The sequence below is a fragment of the Mus pahari genome, chromosome 15 (assembly GCF_900095145.1).
Source record: "Mus pahari chromosome 15, PAHARI_EIJ_v1.1, whole genome shotgun sequence".
Lineage (NCBI taxonomy): Eukaryota > Metazoa > Chordata > Mammalia > Rodentia > Muridae > Mus > Mus pahari.
In genome coordinates, this window is record NC_034604.1 from 27,467,078 (window position 1) to 27,491,048 (window position 23,971).

A 23,971-nucleotide genomic window follows, 5' to 3' on the forward strand; every position below is an offset into this window, starting at 1 on the left:
CTGGTTATGTTGATTGCTTCCTTTTGTAACCCCCTCCCTCTCTGACAGATTCTCTCTATGTGGCCTTGGCTGTCCTATAACTCCCTCTGTAGATGAAGCTGGCTTTGAACTCAGAGATCCTTCTACCTCTGCCTCCTGAGTGCGCTCCACTACGCCTGGTGTATGTGTGTTGTTTGTATATATTTGTGTATTTGTTTGTTGGTTTGTGTTTTAAGTTTGATTTTTATGTGTCTTACAGTTTTACATGGAGTGACAGACATCACTTATAGGATCATGAAGACTGAGATAAACAAAGTTCATGCCCAGGCATATGCACAAGTCTTCTGCCTTGTTGATTTCCGTGAGGGTTTGAGTCAGTATAGTCCCATTTTACTGGGTTGGTGGTTTTGATTGCCCCTGCACCTGTGCACCTTGGACTTGGAATTCCCCTAGAGCTTTGCAGAGATGGTTTTCTAGATGATAGTTCTCTAGCCCCAGCATGTGGTCCTTTAGTTGTGCTTGCTTCTCAGAGAAGGAAGCTGTACCCTCATCCTGCTCTGAGCAGGAGGTTGTTGCTACTTTTCAAAGCCTAGCCTAAGGGAGACAGTTTGCCTGCCTTCGCTCCTGGGCAGACCTCATTTCTTTGTTTTCAGAGATCAGCTTTGTCACAGACCCTTCCTACTTTTCTGCAGTGGAGAAACTCTTGATGACCAGGGCCATAGATTTTCATCTCTTAATCTGAGTTGTTGGTTTGTGTCTTTTCCTTTTCCACTGCTTTAACATGGCGGTAACAGGCTTTTCACTCTTCTTCAAGAAGTTTAAGACAGTTTTTGTTTTTGGGTACAGCTCTCACTTTATAGCCTTGGTGCCCTGGAACTGTTAGGGGGGGATCCACTTGCCTCTGCCTTCTTAGTTATAGGATTAAAATTATATGTCACCATGGCCAGCTATCACAGGACCATTCCATTCTCTAACCTTGACCACCAAATGTGGTTCTCTGTGATCTCTCACTTCTGTAAGTGATCCAAGGACGAGATAAACAGCAGATATTGCACAAGTAGGACCCCATGTATATTTGCTTTTCCTGGGGTTCAGTACTGTTCTGGCGGCCACGCGTGTTCTAGTGGGGCCTGACATTCCTTACTTGCTGGAATGGGCTCTTCTCTGTGAGTCACTATTTCTTGTTCATCTTTGTTTAGAGTGCCTCCTTTTCCTTAGATTTTAGGTTAATTGGGTACCCTGTACTCTGATCAAAAATCTTCAGTAAAAGTTACGATTTTTTTTTCCAGGCAGAGTGGTACACAACTACAATTTCAATACTTGGGAGCAGGCATACCAAAAGTTCAAGGCCAGCCTGAACTATATAGCAAGTTATAAGGAAGCCAGGGCCACATAATGAGACAGTCTCAAAAATAAATAAATTATATATATATATATATATATATATATATATATATATATAGTTATAGGGTCTGGAGAGAGATGGTTCAGTAGTTAAAAGTACTGGCTGCTCTTTCAGAGGATCTAGGTTTGATTCTTAGCACTCTAGAGGCAGCTTATAACTATCTGTAATTCCAGTTCTGGGTAAGACCTGTGCCCTTTTCTGGTTTCTTTGGGCACTGTATGCATGTGGTGCATAATATGCACACATGCAGGGAAAACACTCATATACATAAATTAAAGTTGTAATTTTATATATTGCCTGGATTCTCCTATAGAGAGTGGAAATGATACTTTTTCCAGACTTCTTTGTTACTTCTTTGTTTGGGTCTGACAAGACTATTTATAAATATTTGTAATTTGCTGTAGTAAAATATGGAAAAATAGGGTATCATATAGTCGATGTATTTTAGATTGAGTGAAAGATGGCTGTCACATTTGCATTTGGGAAAAATGAGTCATGAGAACAAACTTTTAGTTAGAATCCTTAGTATAAGGAGACCATTTTTGAAAGATTTGGGTGGTCATCATTTCCCCTTGGATCTAGAATGTTCAGGGATCTGAGTGCATCACATTTCATTTTAGGAATGTGTTCTTTTTCAGCACCTCGGGCTCCAACCAACTGGAGACTGGGCAAGCTGCTTGGCCAAGGAGCTTTTGGTAGGGTCTACCTCTGCTATGATGTTGATACCGGAAGAGAGCTGGCTGTTAAACAAGTTCAGTTTAACCCTGACAGCCCAGAGACCAGCAAGGTAAAAAAGGCATCGCGCGGACCACCTGGCCACTGTAAAAGCTTTTTTTTTCTTTGGAGGGGAAACAAAGCAAAAACAAAAGCAGGACTAATCAGATTGCTTCAAGCAGAGAGACATAATTCTTTACCCAGAGCCCACATGGCAGAAGAGGAGAGCCAACTCCCACATTGTTCTCTGACAGCCACAGTGTGCTATGGTGTGTGTGCACACCCCTTCCTAAGACTGACTGAATGTATATACAAAGTTTTAAAATGTAATATAACAACATATGGTGGAATTTGGGGATTGTGGGAAATGGCCAGCTGTGTTAGTGCTTCAGTTGTATTTCTAGGCTGACTTGCTGTTGCCTTAGCATGCAGCCGTGGCTCTTAAAGAAAAGGCATCGAGGTCTGGAGACATGGCTTGCAGTGGAGAACATTGACTGTTCTTAGAAAAGACCCAGGCTCAGTGTGCAGTACCTACGTGGAGGCTCACAACTCTCTCTTAACTCCATATCCAGAGATGGTGGATTACCCTCTTCTGGCCTCTGAGAGCACTGCACACATGTGGTCCAGACACACCCAGACAAATTCACATACGTTAAAAAATTAAAATTAAAAAAATATATTGGTTAGAGACTAAAATGTTGTATGTAACAGTAAACATTTCATAATGATATCACCATGATAGTCCGTGAGCTAAGAGTGTTTTGCTTGTATTATGCTATAAAGACTTAACACGGCGTCAGTGAAATTGTTTAGCAGGTAAAGGTACTTGCCACCCAGTTCCCAGAACCCACCTCCCAGGGACCCACATGGTTGAAGGAGAGAACAAATTCCTGCAGGTTGTCGCTGACCTCTCCATGGTTTCCATGGTGCATGTGCAAACATACACATAGAGTAGACATTCAGAGAAGTGTAGTGAAATCTGTTTTAAAAAGACTTAGCAGGAGTTCTGTCTTTCAGGAAGTAAATGCACTTGAGTGTGAAATTCAGTTGTTGAAAAACTTGTTGCATGAGCGAATTGTTCAGTATTATGGCTGTTTGAGGGATCCTCAGGAGAAAACCCTTTCCATCTTTATGGAGTATATGCCAGGGGTAAGTTCACATTCCTTTTACAAATAAGGTGAAGAGACTTCAGTTCAGTCTTTTGATATGCTGTGTCACAGATGAACGTCTGTACCTGACATTGACTGCTTACTGTAGAACTGCTGATCATCATCTAGTGTAAAGTTTCAGTTTTTCTTGTAGATAAGAAAGTATCTGAGATGTAATACTGGTACATAGGAATATTCTATTTTAAACATTATCCAAATTTTAAATATATATTATATACTATTATACATATATAGTATATATTAAACATGATAATATGTATATACACATATATGTATGCATATTACACACATATATGTATGTATGTGCATATATACATATACATATACATATACATATATATATATGTTTGTTTTTTTTTAAATCCAGCAACATGGCTACTCTGACCATATCCTAAGGCCTTCTAGGTCTGTATGATCTGGCTGGAATGCAGCCACACAAACGGCACCTTTAATCCCTCTGGCTGGAATACAGATACACCGTTAGTACACATCTTTCATACCAAGCAATGAATGTAAAGTTAATATATAGAAGGAAGCAGCCATGTTTGAAAGTGATATCTAATTGAGGGGCAAAGTGATGAATCAGAGAAAGAACTGAGTCAGAGATAGGATATGCCCAACTCACATGGGAACAGACAGGAAGGAGAGGCAAGTTGAGAGAGGGAGGGAGGGTGGAAAGGAGAGAAAGGAGAGAGAGAGACAGAGACAGAGAGACAGAGAGAGAGAGACAGAGAGACAGACAGAGAGAGAGAGAGAGAGCGCGAGCGCGTGAGGGAGGGCATGGGCATGCGAGCGAGCAGTTTTACTGGGACAGTTATAGAGAGACAGGTCGCAAAGTGAAAACAAGCTAGACATAGGTAAAGATTGAATGGACCAGAGAATGAGAAGCCAAAAGATTAGAATAGATTGCCAAAGTTAGTTTGAGGCCAAGTAGAGCAATTCAGTCAGAAGCTCAGAGAAGCTAATTTGAATCAGTCAGCTTGGAGAGGAGTTGAGTTGAACCAGCTGAGTTAAACCAGCCAGCCAGAGTTTAGAAAGAACTAGAAAGGGTGAGCTTATTCAGCAGTAAGTCTCAGAGGCTGAAAACATTCTAGGCCTAGGTTAGATTTGTCTGGAGACTAGAAGCTTACAGGAATAGGCCTAGGTTCGCAGACAGAGTCTTGGAGACAATAATTATTGCAGGAGAATGTGGCAGTGATTTCATTCATAATTGTAAAATGAAATTGTGACCACTGTATATTCCTTCTTTTTGTATATGTAGAGTAAATTTTAATTCTAATAAAATTTCAAGATGGCAGTTAGCATCTTTACTCATTAAGAGACAGGTGCCTTACCCCAGGCATGGAGGCACACTTCTGTGAACACAGCACTCAGGGGGTAGAGGTAGGGTTAGGTTAGGAGTTCAAGTTCAAAGCCAACCTAGACTTGACAAAAATGATTTTTAAAAAACTAAAAAGGAAAAAAACCAGTAGTCTCATAATTAGTAGAGTGAATTAGGAAGGAGAAATTTGATTTATGGGTCTTTATGGTAGTAGATGGCTAGAGTTCCATGTTGAGGGTACAAGGTTACCTTTCAAACCTGCAGATCAGTACCTGGTAGTGCTGTTGTAGTGTTGATGTCACACAACATCAGTAACTCTTACCGTTATGCATCGTTGTTATAGTGACCCTACTACTACTCACTAGATTTATTTGCTATTATGTTTTCAGATATTCTGCTTCCAGTGTAAGTTAGCTTAAACATTATTTTCGAAAACAAATTGGGGTTGTATTAAAGGTTTTACAAATATGGAAACCTTATAATTTGTTAATTTCAAAGAAATTAGTTAAACGTAAGTAATCTGAAAGAACAGAAACTATGCACAGTTATTTTCCTGAGAACTCCTGTCCTCTCCACTAAGAATCTCTCAGCATTGAAGTAGGATTCTCTTAAAAGTAAGGGTTTAGCAGCAGTTTTTATTTTAAACTGAAGGTTTAGTTATTTTCTTTTATTCTAGGGTTCAATTAAGGACCAACTAAAAGCCTACGGAGCTCTTACTGAGAATGTGACGAGGAAGTACACCCGTCAGATTCTGGAGGGGGTCCATTATTTGCATAGTAATATGATTGTCCATAGAGATATCAAAGGTAAGCCATGATTTACTTTTACTTTAAATACAGTTTGGTTTGAATGAAGACATGTCATTATGGTATTGGACATTTAACATAATATATCTGCCTGTAAACTGCCATAGGAAAACCCTTCTATAGCTTTCTCATGAACTCTGTCAGTGTCCATTCAGACTAGTTCTGCAGTTCAGATTTTTCTTGAATGATAGCTTTGCTGTAAGGACCCATAGAATGAATTTGATTCAGAAACCCTAGAATGATGTGGGTGTGTTTGCGTGTGTATTAACTAGGTCTAGAATGAGGAGTAGAGGCTCTGCCACCCCAGAGTTGAATTTAAACTTGGACTTTATTTGATACTAACTATAACCTTGGACATACTAATCTTTCTATATCCTCATTAATCTTTCCATCTCCTTCTCTTCTTTATCCTTCATCTTTTTCTTCCCTTCCCATGTTGGAACCCCTAGTTTCTAGATATGGAACCCCGAGTTCTCTATCCCTGTGATGTACCCATGTCTCTTCATTACTTATTCTTAAGTGAGAGTCAATAATGTTCAGTTTATGGGATTTTTTTCTCTCTCTCTCGAGACAGGGTTTCTCTGTGTAGCCCTGGATGTCCTGGAACTCACTCTGTAGACCAGGCTGGTGTCAAACTCAGAAATCCACCTGTTTCTGCCTCCCAAGTGCTGGGATTAAAGGCACATGCTACCATTGCCCAGCAATTTATAGGATTCTTGAAAGGATCAAATATGCTAGCATGTTGCAATATTTAAAACAATTCTGGTGCTCACTACTTAAAATTTAGCTATTGTGATGACATACTTTGTGTTGCTGTTTATGCAGAGTCTTGGGAATAGATGTCATGAAAGAATAAAGAGGAGGGAGGGAAGATCCCAGACTGAGCTCTAATGAGCTCCAGCTAGGGGAAATTAACCTTTTCCCCTAAGGATCAGATACAGAAATGAGTATGTGAAGTGAGCTAATGGTAGAGATGTGTTAAACTTGAAAGTGCTCAAATCTCTGTACTGTTAAGCCTATTTGAGTATCTAAAAACTGGGTATGACCCAAAATTTAGAATTAATTACTGAATTAAAATCACCGAATTAAAAAAGTAAATGTGCCCATATAATATTTAGTCATTAATCTTTGTTGGCACTTTTACAAGTTCCCAGACTTATCTCCTATATGTGTGGTGCATCCTGACTGTCCAGATGAGACCAAGAGGAAAATTACCCATCATTTTTGGTGTTTGAACACTAATTTCTAGAATGAGTCTAGTATGCAGAGTTCCTGAGGCAGATGGTATGCACCAGTCTGGGGCTTCTTACATATAAAACCTGTTAGTTTAAAGAACCGTTTAAAGAAATTATTCAGTTAGGAAAATCTATTCTTAGTCAAGCGAGCCTCTCTTTGGCTTTCATAATGAAGTAAGAAAAGAAACAGAGGGAGCCATCTTGTGTATACATAGATCTTCTAATCTTCCCAGAATGGATAATGACCTGCCTTGGTCAGGTGAGGGGAAGGAAGCAAGCTGATAAAGAAATAAATATTACAAGACACATAGATGGATAAAGGAGAAAATAGTCCCTCAAGCTTGAAAATTTAAGCATGACAGAAGGAAAATGTTGGCCACCAAAAGGCAACATATTTGTTTTCTACAGTATACTTTTTAATTGTTCTGTGTCTTCTAATTTTTATGCACAACTTGTAAGTGACAAAAGGAAAGGTAAAGATAATTGATTTTACATAATTTCAGACCTGTGGGATCATTACTATTAGGAAACATACTCATTTCTAAAGTCTATTCCTGCCTCCCCTTTCATCCTCCCTCTTCTCTCCTTCTCCCACTCCTTCCTTCTCCTTCTCTCTCTAAATTCATCTCATTTTATTTATGTGTGTGTGGAACACATGCATGCTAGTGCCACAGTGCATGCACAGAGGGTAGAGAACAACTTGAAGGAGTTAATTCTCTTCCACCATACATGTCACAGGTACAGTACCTTTACTCATTGAGCCATCTCTCTGGCCCTGTTCTATATCTTTTTTTCCCTTCAGGAAACTATACTGTTGACAGGCATGGCATGGTGGTGGTACATGCCTTTAAGCAACAGAGGCGTGTGGATCTCTATGAGTTTAAAGCCAGCCTGGTCTATATATTGAAAAAGCAAAGGAACTATACTCTTGAAGGCCAAATAGTTAATAAAAGGAGACTTTCTTTTTTAAAATGGTTTTATTTGTATGTAGGGATGGGTGGTGGGTGAGTGCACACTTATGTGCATGCACATATGCACAGAGGCTAGAAGAGGACAGGAAATGTCCTGCTCTATTTCTGTCTTGTTTTCTTGGGTCAGGATCTTTCACTGAATCTAGTTCTCACCATTTTCCAGCTAAGCTAGCTGGCTAAGAGTACCATTTAGCATCCTGTTTATGTCCTAAATGCATGCAGATACATATGGCTTTTACGTGTGTGTTTGGGGGATCTGAATGCATGTTGTCAACCTTGAATAACAAGCCCCCTTACCCATCCTTAATGCCTTTTGTTTTGCTTTGGTTTGAGTCTTCTGTTGTTCTGAGGCAGTATCTCTTTATAGTCCAGGTTGCTGATTTGGAAGTTTGCCTTTAGCTTTTGAGTACTAAGATTATAGATGTTTGCCTGCAAAACCTGGTAGGGCATACACATGCACACATACATGCATACACACATCACAATTTAGTTTGTATATCGCTGACAGACAGCAGATTATAATGACTCCTTGGGATGCAATTAGCAAAATCTAAACTGTGAGAAAGGTTTAAGTAAGCAACAGGGTTTTAAATTTTTTCTTTCTAATTGCAAATGAAAGGAATATTTGAGAGACTTGGATTATACAATCTCACTATGTGGATCTTCCTTGGATGGATTTTTTTATAATTTATTTAATTTTATTATATGTGCATTGGTATGAGGGTGTCAGATTCCCTGGAACTAGGGTTACAGACAGTTGTGAACTGCCATGTGGTTGCTGGGATTTGAACCCAGGTCCTCTGGAAGAGCAGCCAGTGTGCTTAACAACTGAGCCATCTCTCCAGCCCCTGGATGGTTCTTTTTTGCTGTAAAAACTTGAAAATATTTTTGATAATGTTAAATACTGTTCATGCTTTTAGATGTGATAAGAGGCTTTATCTTTTAAAGATGTGCACTTAGTTTAGCTCTTTATTGATCTCACTGCCTTGAGTTTGCCTCAGATACTATGTGAAAAGAGGGGAAGTATGTGACAATAATTTGGGACAGTTGTCCACTTGAATGTTGGATCTGGATAATGGGAATACAAGCAGTTTTCTTCTATTCTTGTATATGCTTGAAAAGTCTGATTTTTACTTTACTAAAATATAAGTAGTTTTTAAAAATAGAAACTATATTGGCAGCCTGGCTACCTATTTTCCCCTCAGCTCCTGCTGTGGGTGAGCATTGTTTCAGTATTGATGCCACCTTTGTAGAGATGACTCTTCTTGTATGTGGTATGTCTGTGTGTTTGTGTGTGTGTGTGTGTGTGTGTGTGTGTGTGTGTGTGTGTGTGTGTGTATGTGTAGAGAAGGTGTCTTTTGGCTTGTAGGCACTAAAACCTGGCTTATTAAGCATGTGTAGTCTCAGCTATTGAGGAAAACTGGGATACATTTGGAAGGTCACTTGAGCCCAAGGGTTCTAGTTGCCAGCTTGAACAACATGGCAAGTCTACATTTCAGGCAAACAAGTCTGTCTTGCTTCTTTGTCGTTAAAAACTCTAGAGATGGTCGGGTTTATTTATTTATTTATTTATTTATAGTCCCTTTTTATATACTAGATGGTAGGAGACCATAAGCAAGCGGAGCTACAGCTACATTAGAAGATTACTGGTGGTAGGTCAGACATTTAAGCTTAATAGGTTTTGATGAGAGGCATTGTAAACTCCTGTGGAGAATTACTGCTGGTGAGGATGGGGGATTTTCTGAGAAAATAGAAGCTCATTGTGAAGATGGAGAATACACATTTTTTTGTATTCTCCGAGCTGAGCCTGTCTTGGTGCTTTACCAAGCTTTATTCTTTCTTAGCCCTTTCTCCTTTCTTTTCACGTCACCTGCCCCTGTCCCATCCTTCATAGGAGAAACTCATTAGCTTCTGAAACATACCTTGCTAAATAATGTACAAACAGCAGGTGCTTAATGTAAGATAAATACAATTTTCAAGGCACTGCTCAGAGTGGACAAGCAGCCTAATATGGAGACAGATTAGGATCTACAAAGTAATTCTCTTGTCACCTACATACATTCTAGGATATCAATAAAATCATTGAAATAAAACTATTTCTTATTTTTTTTAGGAGCAAATATCTTAAGGGATTCCACAGGCAATATCAAGTTGGGAGACTTTGGGGCTAGCAAACGGCTTCAGACCATCTGTCTCTCAGGCACAGGAATAAAGTCTGTCACAGGCACACCATACTGGATGAGTCCTGAGGTCATTAGTGGAGAAGGCTACGGAAGAAAAGCAGATATCTGGTAAGTTTGGATGTCAGATTTACCTGGAAAGTTACCTCATTTTTCTCCACATTTAAACTTGCCAGTTAAATGACGCTTTGTACCTTGGAAGCAGGATATATGAATTGTAAGTATTAATGCCATTGCAGTTATACCTTGTCAAGGCAAACCTGACTAAATATGTGAGCCTTTCAACCTATTTTTCCTTCTTTGGAAGGATTTTGTCTTAAGCAGATCTCAACACTAAAAAGCTCTTATTTCCCCGAATAACTTTTAAAGTACTCTTGGTTATCAGTGTCTTTGAAAAAATACAAATCATAAAATGATGCATGATTTTTTTCCCTAAATTACAAAGGTATGTATAAACTTTAGAAACAGATACTAGCTACCTGTTTGATGGTTGAGCTTACAAATAGTGACTGGGGTGAAAATGGGTTCTGAGATCACGGAGGAGATTACCTCACCACTCCTGACCACTCCTGCCCAGCCTGACACAGAGCTTGGCTCCTCACCACTGATATGGGACTTTCCATTATGCAGGGTATTTACTTACCAATTTAAAAACACACAGTGAAGCGATGCAGTTCTGATAGGTCTTCATGTAATTTCTGTTTATGTGTTTGAAGAACAAGGCCGTTTCCACTAATAGCTGAGTTATGTTTTGATTGCACCATCATATTTTCCAAGGATTTTGAATGTCAGCTCATAATTATTTATAATGAATTGATGATTGCTTTACAGAAATAGAGACTGTTGCTGTGGTGGTGATTTGGTATTTTCATAATATGCTTAGCTCTGTTGTTTTTGGAAAATACATTTTATTGGATTCTGCATGATTTAAGGTATCTGCGAATCTCTCAGGTAAGGAAGAAGAGAAATTATGGTGGTGCCTATACCCCTGGCAGGGCTGTGCATTTAGTTATTAGTGCTTTAAAATTGAATTGATAGGGCTGGTGAGACGGCTCAGTGGGTAAGAGCACCCGACTGCTCTTCCAAAGGTCCAGAGTTCAAATCCCAGCAACCACATGGTGGCTCATAACCATCCGTAACAAGATCTGACTCCCTCTTCTGGAGTGTCTGAAGACAGCTACAGTGTACTTACATATAATAAATAAATAAATCTTTAAAAAAAATTGAATTGATAAATTACATAATAGTTTTTAGTTAGAGCATAAAATGACCATTTTCTACTTCCCAACCAGAAAAGAAAATACACATTTTAGGAACTCAAAGGCAAATAATTTATAATGCTTGTATTCTTTGTAGGATGGAGACAAAATTATTAATAATATGTTAGAAAATGATCAAAAACAATAATAATAAAAGTTTTTTGCCTAACCATACATTTATGATCATAGATAATTATGATATATTTTCATTGAAATGTTTATTGCTCCAGCCTTTCACTGATATTCATGCTTGAATTACAGTTTTATTTGATTAACCTTTGAATGAAACTTTATATTTCTAATAAATAATATTGAAATATATGTGGACTTTATGCCAGCTTCTCATTTTTCTGTTAACCAGCTTTCTTTCCTGAAGACACTGTTTGGGTAATGTTCCTTTTTGTTTTGTTTTAGGAGTGTAGCATGTACTGTGGTAGAAATGCTAACTGAAAAGCCACCTTGGGCTGAATTTGAAGCAATGGCTGCCATCTTTAAGATCGCCACTCAGCCAACAAACCCAAAGTTGCCACCTCACGTCTCAGACTATACTCGGGACTTCCTCAAACGGATTTTTGTAGAGGCCAAACTGCGACCTTCAGCGGAGGAGCTCTTGCGGCACATGTTTGTGCATTATCACTAGCAGCGGCGGCTTCGGTCCTTCATCAGTTCCATCCTCGCTGTCACCTTCTCTCTTACTGCACTTTCCTTTTTTTTATAAAAAAAGAGAGATGGGGAGAAAAAGACAAGAGGGAAAATATTTCTCTTGATTCTTGGTTAAATTTGTTTAATAATAATAGTAAACTAAATTTTTTATATTTAATCTTTTTTTCTTTACAAGAACTTGAAACTTCTTTTCTTTTTTTTTAAAAAGATTTTTATAATGTACTGATGTGGTTCAGAGCTATAAAGCACTTTAGTACATAGTTGCTCCTTTTAGTACAAACAAATCATTTGGAATATATAAAGATTGTAGTCTTGCCCTGTATCACTGACATGGAAGACAAAGAGAAGAAAGTGATGTACAATTTGTAGTTTTTAGTGATAGTATTTAAGTAGATCCTTATCTGTGGGGTTGAGCCCTAAACTTGAGTTTAGGGTAGGTACTGATCGTAAAGAATATAGGGTTCTTCTTAGATCTGTATTCTTTAGATCCTAACCTCTACCTAACAAGCTTTTTTGCTCAGTAGGAATCTTGAATAGAAGATACGAATCTCTAAGAGGTATGTTTGTTAATCCTAATCAGTATACTAGGTAAATACACTATATTAGAGCTGTGTTACTGGGCTCTATAAACATTGAGAGACAGCTTTCTGCTTTAAAACATTGTTGTATTTGGAAGCAGACATGTGAAGCCAATGAATGAATTCAGCTAAAACACAGACGACTGCTCATTAAATGTATGAGCAGTAGAAGAGACAACATTTGCCAGTCAGTAGAAAAATATGGAAAAACAGAACTAGTGTTATTTAGTATATTTTAAATATTATTTACTTGAGGCAAAAGTCCCAAAATGGAGGGAACTGAGAAATAATAAAATTTGTGTTTATATATTAGCTTCCTATTTCTAACCCCTGATTTCCCATAGATAACAGTCTTTAGCTCAGATACCCACCTGTTAAAGCTCCTGTCATGCAGTAAAAACCTTGTTCTTGGGGTCTTGGAGTACTAAACCAGAGGCTCCTCAGAAGAGTAAACATCAGGGAAAGCAATGAGGTTTGTGGTAGGGAGTCATTTTCCTTCCCTTGGCATTTGGCAATGCCTGGAGACACTTTGTTGCCATAACTGGCAAGGTACTACTAGCATCAGGTGGGCAGGGGTTGCAGGTGCTGCTAAGTAGACTGTAGTGCACAAGGACTCCCTTCCTAGGAGTTCTTCTGCTACATGACAAAAGTGCCTAGGATGGAAACCGAGCAGCCATTCACAGAGCAGTCAGGACAGCAGTCAGAGGAACTGTGTGGGGCAGACGAGGGCTTCATAAGAGCAGATGATGAGTCGGGTGAACAGTCTCAGCTCCTAACAGATGATGGTCCTCTGACAGCTGTCGGTTGCACTTGAATCACTAACTCACTTTAGAAATAATGAATTTAAGTATTCAACTGTTTGAATTTAGCATCTCTGTATATTCTTCCCTTAAAAGGAGCTCCTCCTCCTAGGTCAAGAAAAGTACACCAAAACATAGTGTTTACTAGCAGTGGGGAGGTTAAAACACTGCCAGGTATTTCCAGTGTAAGCATCTCTTTGGAGCCATGTAATTAAATGGAAAGACACTGCTGGGCAGGATCCTGCCGTCTCTAGTACAGTTATAAAACTTAAAACATGAAGGTGTCAGTAATTTGGCCACTTGCAAATTCTTCAACATTAAACCAAGTGCTAAGTATTTTTTTTTTCCAAAAGCCTAGAAGATAACAAGTCTTCCAGGAGACGCTGAGTGTGATGCTTCATCAGAAGGGACTAAATAAGATATTCAGATTTTGTTGTTGTTATTACAAGGTATGTTTATTGAGATAATTTTTATGTACTTTGCTTTTGAATTTTTGTAGATATGGCTTTAATGTATCAAGATCCTACCTGGCAGACCCTGTAATAATTTTTGAAATTCCAGTAGTCTGAGAGTCAAAGCACACACAGTTAACTCTTCTCCTGTACACTGTAAATCAGACGAAGCCCCCGGCAAAGACCACGAATCAGGGGCCTCCACCCTTAGCAAATCAGATGCCTAATCTTAGGCTGGAGACCTAATGCATAGGCCTATTGTAATTTCTTTATCTGTCATGAGTGAGGGCATCTCTTCTACTTGAGCAAGATCATGGTACCTGGATTGCTGGGTTCTTTTGTTCCTTTATTTTGTTGTTTATTTGTCTCTTAGTGTGCTTGTGACTTCCCTTTGGCTCACTTTTGGTCCGTCAGGGTAATGTGCAGTACAAAAGAGATCAAACACTCTTCAGAAAGATATCTGCACACTGGAACGCAAAGCAAATTGTTAGCTTTCTAAGAGTCTCCTTTTCTTTTCTAAACTCACTAGTAAACACATGCATCAGAATACTTTTGCTTTATAAAAAAATAAAGATTTAGGAATAGACTAATAGTTTACAGATCTATTATATTAAATATGATGTGAATTTATTTCACACCAGTTGTGAAGGTACCAAAAAAACACAATGGAAGTTAATATATATAAACCCTGCTAGAGCAAAAAGGCTTGAAGTAGGTAGGGGTATGGAAGGCCAATAGTAAATGTAAAAAAATAAGTTTTTGAAAGGAAACAATGTTGTCAAAGGAAGTAAAATACTACACTCCATGTTTTTTTCTGCCTAATGGTATGGATTAACAGATGAAGTTTAAATTGTAAAAAATTGTTCTAGATTTTTTTTTAAATATACAACTGATTCTTTGGTACTGCAATGTTTCTTTGTGGCTAGAAAATGGCCAGACGGCTGACTTTGTGCCTTTAAATGCGTTCTGCATTGCCAGTAGCAGACTTCCTTCCGGTGCTGGAGCAGATCCACTAGCAGTGTCAGATGTGCTGTCAGGGCGCACATTCCGCATAGGTCCTGAGAGAGTCCAAGTGGCAGGATGGGGTTAAGTCAAGGGGAAGGCCTTTCATAGTGCAAACAAAAGTAGTTGAATAAAAGAGTTAAAAACGTAACTAATAAAATTTTAATGGATTGGTATTTAAACCTTTTGAGGTTTCAGAATGAATACCTTGAAAATTTTCAGCACTTTTCCTTGTTTACAAAATATATTTTTAACTTTAAAAACATCTATGACTATTGCCTTAGAAAGTATTAAGAGGCACAATCTACAACATATGAGAAGTTGAGTATTGCACATGCTGGACTATAAAAGATAAAACCTTTATTTCAGAATAAATGTAATTGGCTTTCATTTGAGTCTTACTCCATTAGAAGTTACATAAAAAGAGTAAAAATATATCTTTAGAGTAGCTCTCTGCTACTAAGTTCTGACATTGGTCAGGTCGGATCTGCACTATTCTGAAATAGTGTTGTTAGAAGATTAGGAAATCTAAAATAAAATCAAACCTGAATAGATTGGCAGATGACCCAGTATGATGCAGACTCCTTGATTAATGGCAGAGTTCACGCCAGTGGTTTCATTTGGCGTCTGAAAACCCTTATATAAATTCAGCTGGAGACAACCAGGTATACAAATCAGTCTTATTTTAGTTTGTTTTTGGAGTCAGGGTTCTTACTATGTGTTTCAGGCTGGCCTGGAACTTAAATGCTCCTGCCTCTGCCTCCCGGGTGCTGGGAAAACATGCATGTGCCACACCCTGCTTTGCCCATTTTTTTTTTTTTAAATAGGGTCAATCTTTTCCATTTTCTTACTCAACAGTTGTGATGTACTGTGTTACATTAAATTAATATTCTTCAGGAAATTACAGTTGAGGATCATGGGCAGACAGTTACTTTATGGCATACCCTAACTCTGAAAGTTTAGCAGTGATGTTTAAAATGCTAGGATTTTTATATGAAAAAATAAGGAAGAAATTTTAGATAACTGTTGGCCATAATTATGGACTCCAAAGATATTAACAAGGGGATTGCTTGTTAATCCTTTTATTCTAAAAGTATCTCTATGTCCCACGTCAGAACCTGCTCTTACCATACAATACAGTCCCAGATTGTTCTGGGACAGTGGAACATTTATTCCTTAGCGCACTGTATTGGGATTCTCCCTCACCCCAGCTGTTGTTATTGTTTTTGTTTTAAGGAAAAAAAATGCCCAAAACTTTATTTTGGTTTTTAGGTGTTGAAATACCAAGAACTCTTGGATAGAGGTTGAACTCGTCAAGTGTTACTTATGCTAAGGTCAGATTCTTTTGATGTCCTGTTAAATTTAGCATTTACTTTTAGATGTGACATTCATATTTATTTGATTTTAACACTGGTTAAAGTTCAATGAAAAACAATTTGTTAATTTTTAGTAGTGCCTTTTTCTCTGTATGCCTTAATTTTATTTTATATTTGTAATTCAGATTACCTAACAAGATGAAGAGTTTTCCAAAATGCTAGGCCCCAAGAGTTTCCCTGGCCTCGGACTGTGTGTTGGCCCCCATGTCTTTCTTAATGCTTGCTTCTTCCTCTCACCCTTTCTACCTCCTTTTAAAAAACGTTAGGAGAGAACGGTAGCATTTAACTGACTGCAAGCTCCACTAGATGCGAATTCCCAAAATAAATATGGAAAGGTATTCTCATTCAAAAAGACACAGCAAATTGATTTTTGGGTTGAGTACTTGATTTTCAGTCATACTGGCACTGTCCAAGTTCTTTGTGTATTTTTGTTTGGTTATGATTTCATGGAACTAGAGCAGTTGTTTTATCCTTAAGAGCTCCTTTAAGTGTTTTATGAAGGTTGAGGCAATGAGCAAGAAATCCAGGGACAATGAGTTCTAATCCTTAGTATGTAACATTTGACCAATACTCTAGCTTACTGTTCTGTGAAGTATGTGTGCATGCATATGTGTGTGTGTGAGCATGTGTGTGTGTGTGTGTGTGTGTGTGTGTGTGTGTGGCATTAGGGCAGGGGTAGGAATGTGTAGTTGTTCAGTTAGATCTGTTTTTGTTCTTGGAAGAGCAACTGAAAAAATGTCTGATGTACTACTATAGGATGAGAAGGATCATTCCCAAGTAGGCATGCCAGGACATTTTCCATAAGTAGCTAGTACGATTGATTGTTTAATAAAGGTATTTATTGTAAGTTGCCAAGCTCTTAATTGCTAAAAATAGATTAAAATTCAATTTTTGTTTGTATCTGTAATAATTAGCTTATATATAATTCTTCAATAGAAAGTATGTGATCTTAGGAATTTCTTCATGAACTTTTTGGAGTAAAATTCTGCCAGATATTATCTAGACAAGCTTCCTTAGTTTACCAGGTCGTCAAAAGGAAATGTTCTTATACCTCTTGTTGGTTGCTGGGGAAGGTGTGCTGTGAGCCACTCTTTGCTTCCTGTCATCTTTAGTGCTGCTTCCACTCCTCCCATTGTCTGACAGACGCCGTGAGTGCTGTGGGATCCAGAGCTGTCCTCCTCTCTGTGCTCTCTCAGAGCTGGAGATGGGTAGCTCTCAGGGGACCAAGACATTTCTCAGAGGTACTAAAAGTGGTCAAGGTTGAGCTTCAGGAAGATAAGGGAGGACTCATAGCTATAGTGAAAAAAACATATATGCTGTATCCATTGCCTATATACAGTCTCATAATTCTTCATGGTTTTTGTGTTTGTGTATTTTAATAGACAGTGATAAGGTATTACGTTCCCAACAGCAAAGACATTAAATAAGAGAATACTCCTGTCCTCCTGCCTGGTGGTGTTTGTTTGTACCTCAGTCTCTTTTACCAGAATCACTTTAAACCAAAGCTTTTGTATTCCCTGCATACATAGCCAAAATGATTAGCCCTGATAAATTTGCCCGTGTGTGAGCTAATAGTATCTAAATGGTAGAGCAGATGCTAGTAGAATTTGTTTGCCAATCTATCTTATCCTTCAAGGAAAAGGACAGGTGCTCAGTGCTCAGTGCTCAGTGCTTGCATTTAGACATGCAGAATACTTACTATTATGGGGCTATATAGACACTGCAGACATAAGTTCTTATGTGTGCCAATCTTATAATGTCACTTGGCCACTGATGTGTGTAGATTTGTGTTGACATCTGATGTCTCAGGTTGGTGGCATCACCAACCTAGTGTCTTAACATTTATGAGTTTCTGTTTGACTTAAGGGACATTTCAACAATGCTGTGAAGAAAAGTAGGTTATGAACTAGTCTGCTTTGTGCCATAGACATTTTGGAATGTACAGAAGGAAGCGTCTGCTCTCTATTCTTTAAAGCTTACAGATTTGACCCCCACTAAGGATTTATGAATCTTGTAATGCCAGTTGAGAAAAGTTTATGACTATTCTGAAAAGCACTTTGTATTCATTTATTTGTATGTTTTAGAACTTTAAAAAAATCCTGTATAATCAATGATTTTAGCATTAGCATTATTTAGAACAGAAGATAAATAATTATATGTTAAACTCTAGTAGTTGCATTGACTCCAGAATATATTTGACATGGTCTCAGTTATCCAAAGACTTTTTTCCTCCTTGCAGTAAGGAGAATAGACTAGTGTGGGACTCTGCAAGCCTAAAAGGTTTATGGGCAAAAGGAAGTGGGCCAAACCCTTGTCAATCAAAACCATATTGTCTAGGGATGGGAATACTTCTTTATAGACAGTTTTTTTATAATTAGTAAGTAAAAGGTTTACATTTCTTCCATTGCTGTTGGTTTTAAAGTTTAGCTTGCATTCTGAAATATCCTAACAAAGTTAATACCAAAAAACACCTTTAATGTCTGACATCTCTTATATTTCACGTGGTTGTTTTTACTCATTGTAAATAAACTTGGATAAATTTGAAAATAAACTTTTATCTTGCAGACTATGATTATCAATTTGTAAATTTACCCTTTGACTTATGTACATTTAAAATGTATCCATTAAATTCTCTATATTTAATGTATTATTTTTGGCAAATGTTTTTAATCTCAGTTGAATACTGGGCAGTTTATAATTATGTACAAATATTTTTTGTTTTCTATCAATGCTGACTTTTTGCACATTTTCAAACATTTAATTTGTACACTGATTTATATGACCAATACTTGTTGAGTGTCTGAGAGTCATGAGTGTGTGCATTGAACTACTGTCTCTGTGTTTGCACTTCTCCCTAGATGTAGCGCTCCCTCAGTTTCTGTGCTGCTGTGACCTTCGTAGGGTGACCTTCTTGCTTTTGCAAAGTCACCTGTGTGTGGTTCTGTGTTTGTTGGAGAACTCAGGAGTTCAGTGTTGCAGTCTAATTCTGTCCTGTATTCTGAATCCATTCCTAGGTTGAAAGTATTCTGTGTGTATCAAGAGATATGTGTTCATGTGGAGATGTCCTTTTCTTTGTGTAGACACGTGTATAGATCTTAGTAAATTCTTATTTTCATTTAATTTCTACAATTTTAAGAACTTTATGATAATTAAATATGTGTAAAGGCTTTCTGAAAGATTATTTACTATATATATATATACACACTATATTTTCAGCTGGCTGGTCAAATTATTTTTTAAATTTTGGTTTTAACATTTGAGCACAATTGGATACAAATTTTGCTTAGAGCTCAGTTAAAATACTCTTGCAACTAACAGCTTTTGGGGTGGGGTGGGGGGAGATTGTTAAGCAGTAGCAAAACACATTGTCCACTAACATGGCCTTTGGCCTCTCAGAGCTGTTAAAACATGTGAGCAACTAAATCGTCTTGAAGACATGTGGAGACTTTTATATTTCCAGTTGTCTGACTGTGTTTTTGAATATTTCCTTTATTTCCAAAGTTTTCAGTTTTCTCTTACTGAGCAAAGTTAGACCGAGTTGTTGAAACAATGCCTTGGCATATTGTGACTCTTCACAGTTGATGACCATTGTGTTAGGAATCTCCAAATGCGCAGTGTCTTTATTGTGTACTGTGTGTTCTAAGCAGCTGGCAGAAAGAGTTGGAAACTAGGTTTCCATCTGACAATGTTACTATATTCAATGGAAAGCCTTCTAAAAGGATGTGGTGGCGGAAAGTTATTTGTGTTAGGAATAAAGTCTACAGTTGAAGTTGACTATCACTAAGTTTATTATGTTGAGAGGAACCCATGTGATCAGAACCTACCCGGAAGCCAGACACAGTATGTACCACATCTCACACACATGTGGGTCTGTTGTTCATTCAAAATTGTGCTTGTAAAAATGTGTAAAATTTCTTGAGTTTTATAATTTCTATGTATTTTTTCTTGCTGGTAAATAGCTTTTAAATTTTTTAATATAAAAGAAACCATGTTTATATTTTGTTAGCAATGATGACTTTGTTATATGGCAATTTGTGAATTATTGACACATCTTTATTTAGATTTGTCATGCATGAAGGCCTGCGATATTCAGTACAGTGAGACATACTTCATTCCTATTCATCTTCTGACAGACTGTGGTGCAGAGGCTTGCTCTCAGTAATCTTCTGAACTGTGGAATGGACATAAATGAATGGTAATTCGAGTGTTAATAAAGCTGGTATTTATTCCCACTGTGATTTGTGTGTATAGATATGATCTTTGACATAGTGTGTTTACAGAAGTCCCCTCTTGTTTGCTCTTTGGAACACCTAGCACAGTTACCTAGAAACCGACCGTTGTTGTCTAAGCCTGCAATGCCCACAAAGCCTGTTTTATGGATCTTTGTGTAGACATGATGATGGCTCAGATTGAATGTTGTAGTGATTAAAACCCAGCACCAGGTTGGGTAAAGTGCTTGCCCCACAAGCATAGGAACCTGAATCCAATCCTCAGAACCTGTGGTGGAGGGAGAGAACCCACCCTGAACATGTCCTCTGACTGAGCATGCCCACTAAGAAACTAAAACAACAAAAACAGTCCAAGACATCCAGTGAAAGAGATTGGGAGTTAGAAAATTATTTTTTTTTTCAAGGAGAGAAACGGAATGCTCTGTAAATCCACAAAGGATACCTAAGAGCCAAAGCAGGCACAGCCTGACAGAAACAACCTGGAGACAGGCTTAGGTATACAGCATCCTGATGGGGAAAGGGGATTCAGATAGCACTTCGAAAGACAAGCTAGCCGGAAACCGGGCAGTCCTGTTCTTAGGGCAGCCCTAGCCCTCGTGAGCCTCAATCTGGGTTTGGTAAGACAGTGATTCCTCTGGCAGACGGGTCAGCAGAGGAGAGAAGTCCCATTTGTCACATGTATGTGACTGGATACTATTTTGAGAGGGAATCCATTGTTAAAACTCCAGGTTCCATGGGGCCATATGCTTAGCATAAGGGCAGGCTCAGAGAGGCAGCTATGGTGAGCACTGTGGCTGGATACTGATAAACTGAAGAGTGCATGTAGCAGGAGGCTGACTAGGATGGGGAAGTGCATAGGGAGACAGCTTTGTCCTTAGTGAACTGAGAACAGATCTCAACTGACAGTAATCCTGTTTGGATAACTGACCCTGAAGCCAGTGCGTCGAATCAAATTCTGAAAGCTACCTATGGTTCTGTGTGCTAGAGGCCAAGACCTCTGAAGTTTCTGGGATGATAGCTACGTGTGCAAACCTCCAGCAGCATGAGTACTACTCCTCTAAAGGCTTTGAAAGTATGGAGGCAGGTCCTCCGTCCGGAGTGATCTCAGTGATGTGCCTCTGCCATACTCCCAATGAATGTAAGGTAACACCTGCCCCCAGCTAATCCATCCAGGCTAGGAGGTGGGATCTGGGAAGTCTCTAGAGTGTGAGAACCTGCCTAGCCCATACGATCCAAAACTGGGTGTTGCCAGAAGAGGCACCTGAAGCGCAAAGTGGAGGCACAAAGAAGGGGCCACTCATAGACACTAGATCCATTTTCAATACAGACTCAGTAGCAATATAAACCAAAGGAAAGCAAGTTCACAAATCCAGACAGCTGACTTTCACTCCTCCATGTTTGCTTGCTTCGTGTATACGCACACCCACTGATACAGGAGGGTGATGTCGGTTGTCTTATCGTTTTCCTCATTTATTTTGGTGTGTGTGCATGTGTCTTTTTCATTTGCTCTCCACCTATATTGAGGCAGGATTTCTCATTTGAATCCATAGTCCATTGATTTGGCTTGCTCCAGAGACCTTGTGGTTTTTATTTTTATTTATTTTTTTAATTCTTGTTAAGACTTATTTGAGTTGAGTGCTTTGCTGAACGCCTGTCCCCCATGTGTGACTGATGCCTGTAAAGTCAGCCTCCCTCTCTCTCTCTCTCTCTCTCTCTCTCTCTCTCTCTCTGGTGGATCTCGAGTTCGAGGTCAGCTTGATCTACAGAATGAGATACAGAACAACCAGAGGCAGGCGGATTTCTGAGTTCGTGGCCAGCCTTAGTCTATAAAAGTGAGTTCCAGGACAGCTAGGGCTACACAGAGAAACCCTGTCTCGGGAAAAAAAAAAAAAAAAAGAAAGAAAGACAGACCAACCAAGACTATACAGAGAAACCCTGTCTCAGAAAGGAAAACACAAGCAAGCAAAAAACCCACAACAAACCAAACATCTGGAAGGCTGTGAGGTGTGACCCTAGCCAACAGGGAAAAGACACTATTAAATTAAAAACGACATCAACTACCTGTTCTGATGTCGTGTTAGTCCCTTTGGGTTCTGCTACACTCTCTTCCAAAAAGAATTGCCTTGCTGAGTTACTCTTCGTGCTATCTTGGTGAGACACCAAGATTATTCTTTGGTTCCTGACATAGGCAAAAATTCTACCAAATGAGCCACATCCCCAGCCTGGGTCAGAATGACACTGCCCATTTTTATTTACGTCAGAACGCTGTGTATTTCCCACCTCTCTCGTTCGGAATTTAGTTTCCAGAAACCAGATGTGGTGGGACACGCCTGTCATCCCAGCTCCGGGGCAGTGTGGTTCTGTTCTTCCGGTTAAAGACTTCAGAGGCGGGACTTCCGACAGTCTGGTGCTCTATTTCCGGTGTGTACTCCTGCGGAGCGGAGGTGGTGCGGTGTGCGGGCCTGCCTGCTTCTAGAGCGATTATGGGCAAAAGAGATCGAGCGGACCGCGGTAAGGACTTCTTGTAACTGTCATTGTCGTAGGGTCTTCTCCGGCCTGTTGGGTCCGGGAGATGCGGAACGTAGCCGGGTGGGAGGTGTTTGCCGGACGCCGGGATGCGGGTGGCGCTGGTTTAGGAGTTCTTGCCAGAAGTTTCCTTGGGTGGTGAAGAGGGAACCCTAGAATCCTGCAGGGCTCACTTCTGTGTCTTCGGTCGCAGACAAAAAGAAGTCCAAGAAGAGGCAGTATGAAGAGGAGGAGGAAGACGAAGATGACGCTCCTGGGAACGATTCTCAGGAGGCGGTGCCCTCCGCCGCTGGGAAACAGGTGGACGAGTCCAGCACCAAAGTGGATGAGTATGGAGCAAAGGACTACAGACAGCAGATGCCACTAAAGGGTGACCATACCTCCAGGCCCCTCTGGGTGGTAAGCTTGACCGAAAAGCCTGGGCGGCAGCTAAATCTTGGACATTCTTACACCTCCAAAATTCAAACGTGAGAAATGCTGCCCTTTCTGAAGCAGCCGGGAGAGACGGCTGTCATAGGTGCACACTGGAGTAGCTGGTGTGATCTGGTGTTCTCCATTTCACCCCAGCCCCCCACATATGATGGCCAACCAGATAACTCAGGAGGTAAAGGGTCTTGCTGTCATAGGAGGAGGAGAGACCCGATTCTGGCGAGTTTTCCTCTGACTTTCACTTTAGAGCGGTGACGTGCATGCACTCACATACATGCACATACACCACATACAGTCAGTAAGTAACATTTATCTGTTTGTGTGGTATATGTGCATACCCTGTGCAGGTAGATGTGCAGGGATTGTTTACAGAGCCCAGAAATGCTTTTCTCAGTCACTCTTCACCTATCTGCCCAGCCCCCTGTTTTGGCTAAACTTACTGGCCAGCGATGCCCCCCATGTCCCACCCCAACTTCATCTGCCTGCCCGCCCACTCACCTATCTCCAGCCACCTCAGCTCTGTGGTTGCAGGCACGCACTGCCATTCCTGGTTTTATACTTAAGTGCTAGAGATCGCAGCTGAGGTTCTCATGCGTGCGCGCACTTTATACACTAAGGCAGCTCCACTAAATAGTTGTTTTAGATACAATTTACACTTTTTAAAAAAAGATTTTAAACACTTTATGTGTATGTATATGTATTTGTATCCAGAGGAGGCCCGAAGAGGGTGTACGATCCCCCCAAACTGGAATGACAGGCTGTTATGAGCTATCTGATGTGGGTGCTAGGAATGGAACCTGTGTGTTCTGCAGGAGCAGCCAGTGCTCTTAACCACTGATCCATCTCTTTAGCTGCTATTGCTGCTGCTGCTGCTGCT

At 39.5% G+C, this 23,971-nt stretch overlaps 2 protein-coding genes across 3 annotated transcripts in view; both read left to right on the forward strand.

Annotated features, from left to right (window-relative positions):
* Nucleotides 1-20,135, forward strand: part of Map3k2 (mitogen-activated protein kinase kinase kinase 2) — a 73,021-nt gene extending 52,886 nt beyond the window's left edge. The window contains exons 13-17 of one of the 2 annotated variants that reach the window (XM_021214537.2): nt 2,023-2,171; nt 3,116-3,247; nt 5,265-5,394; nt 9,714-9,891; nt 11,454-11,845. In XM_021214537.2, coding sequence (XP_021070196.1) covers nt 2,023-2,171; nt 3,116-3,247; nt 5,265-5,394; nt 9,714-9,891; nt 11,454-11,679 — 815 coding nt within the window. In that variant the 3' untranslated portion in view covers nt 11,680-11,845. Of the gene's footprint in view, nt 1-2,022; nt 2,172-3,115; nt 3,248-5,264; nt 5,395-9,713; nt 9,892-11,453 lie in introns of both variants that reach the window. The other variant, XM_029546823.1, reaches the window with a different exon arrangement.
* A 2,431-nt stretch (nt 20,136-22,566) lies between these two features.
* Nucleotides 22,567-23,971, forward strand: part of Ercc3 (ERCC excision repair 3, TFIIH core complex helicase subunit) — a 28,287-nt gene continuing 26,882 nt past the window's right edge. The window contains exons 1-2 of the mRNA XM_021214196.2: nt 22,567-22,650; nt 22,859-23,064. Coding sequence (XP_021069855.1) covers nt 22,623-22,650; nt 22,859-23,064 — 234 coding nt within the window. The 5' untranslated portion in view covers nt 22,567-22,622. The remainder of the gene's footprint in view (nt 22,651-22,858; nt 23,065-23,971) is intronic.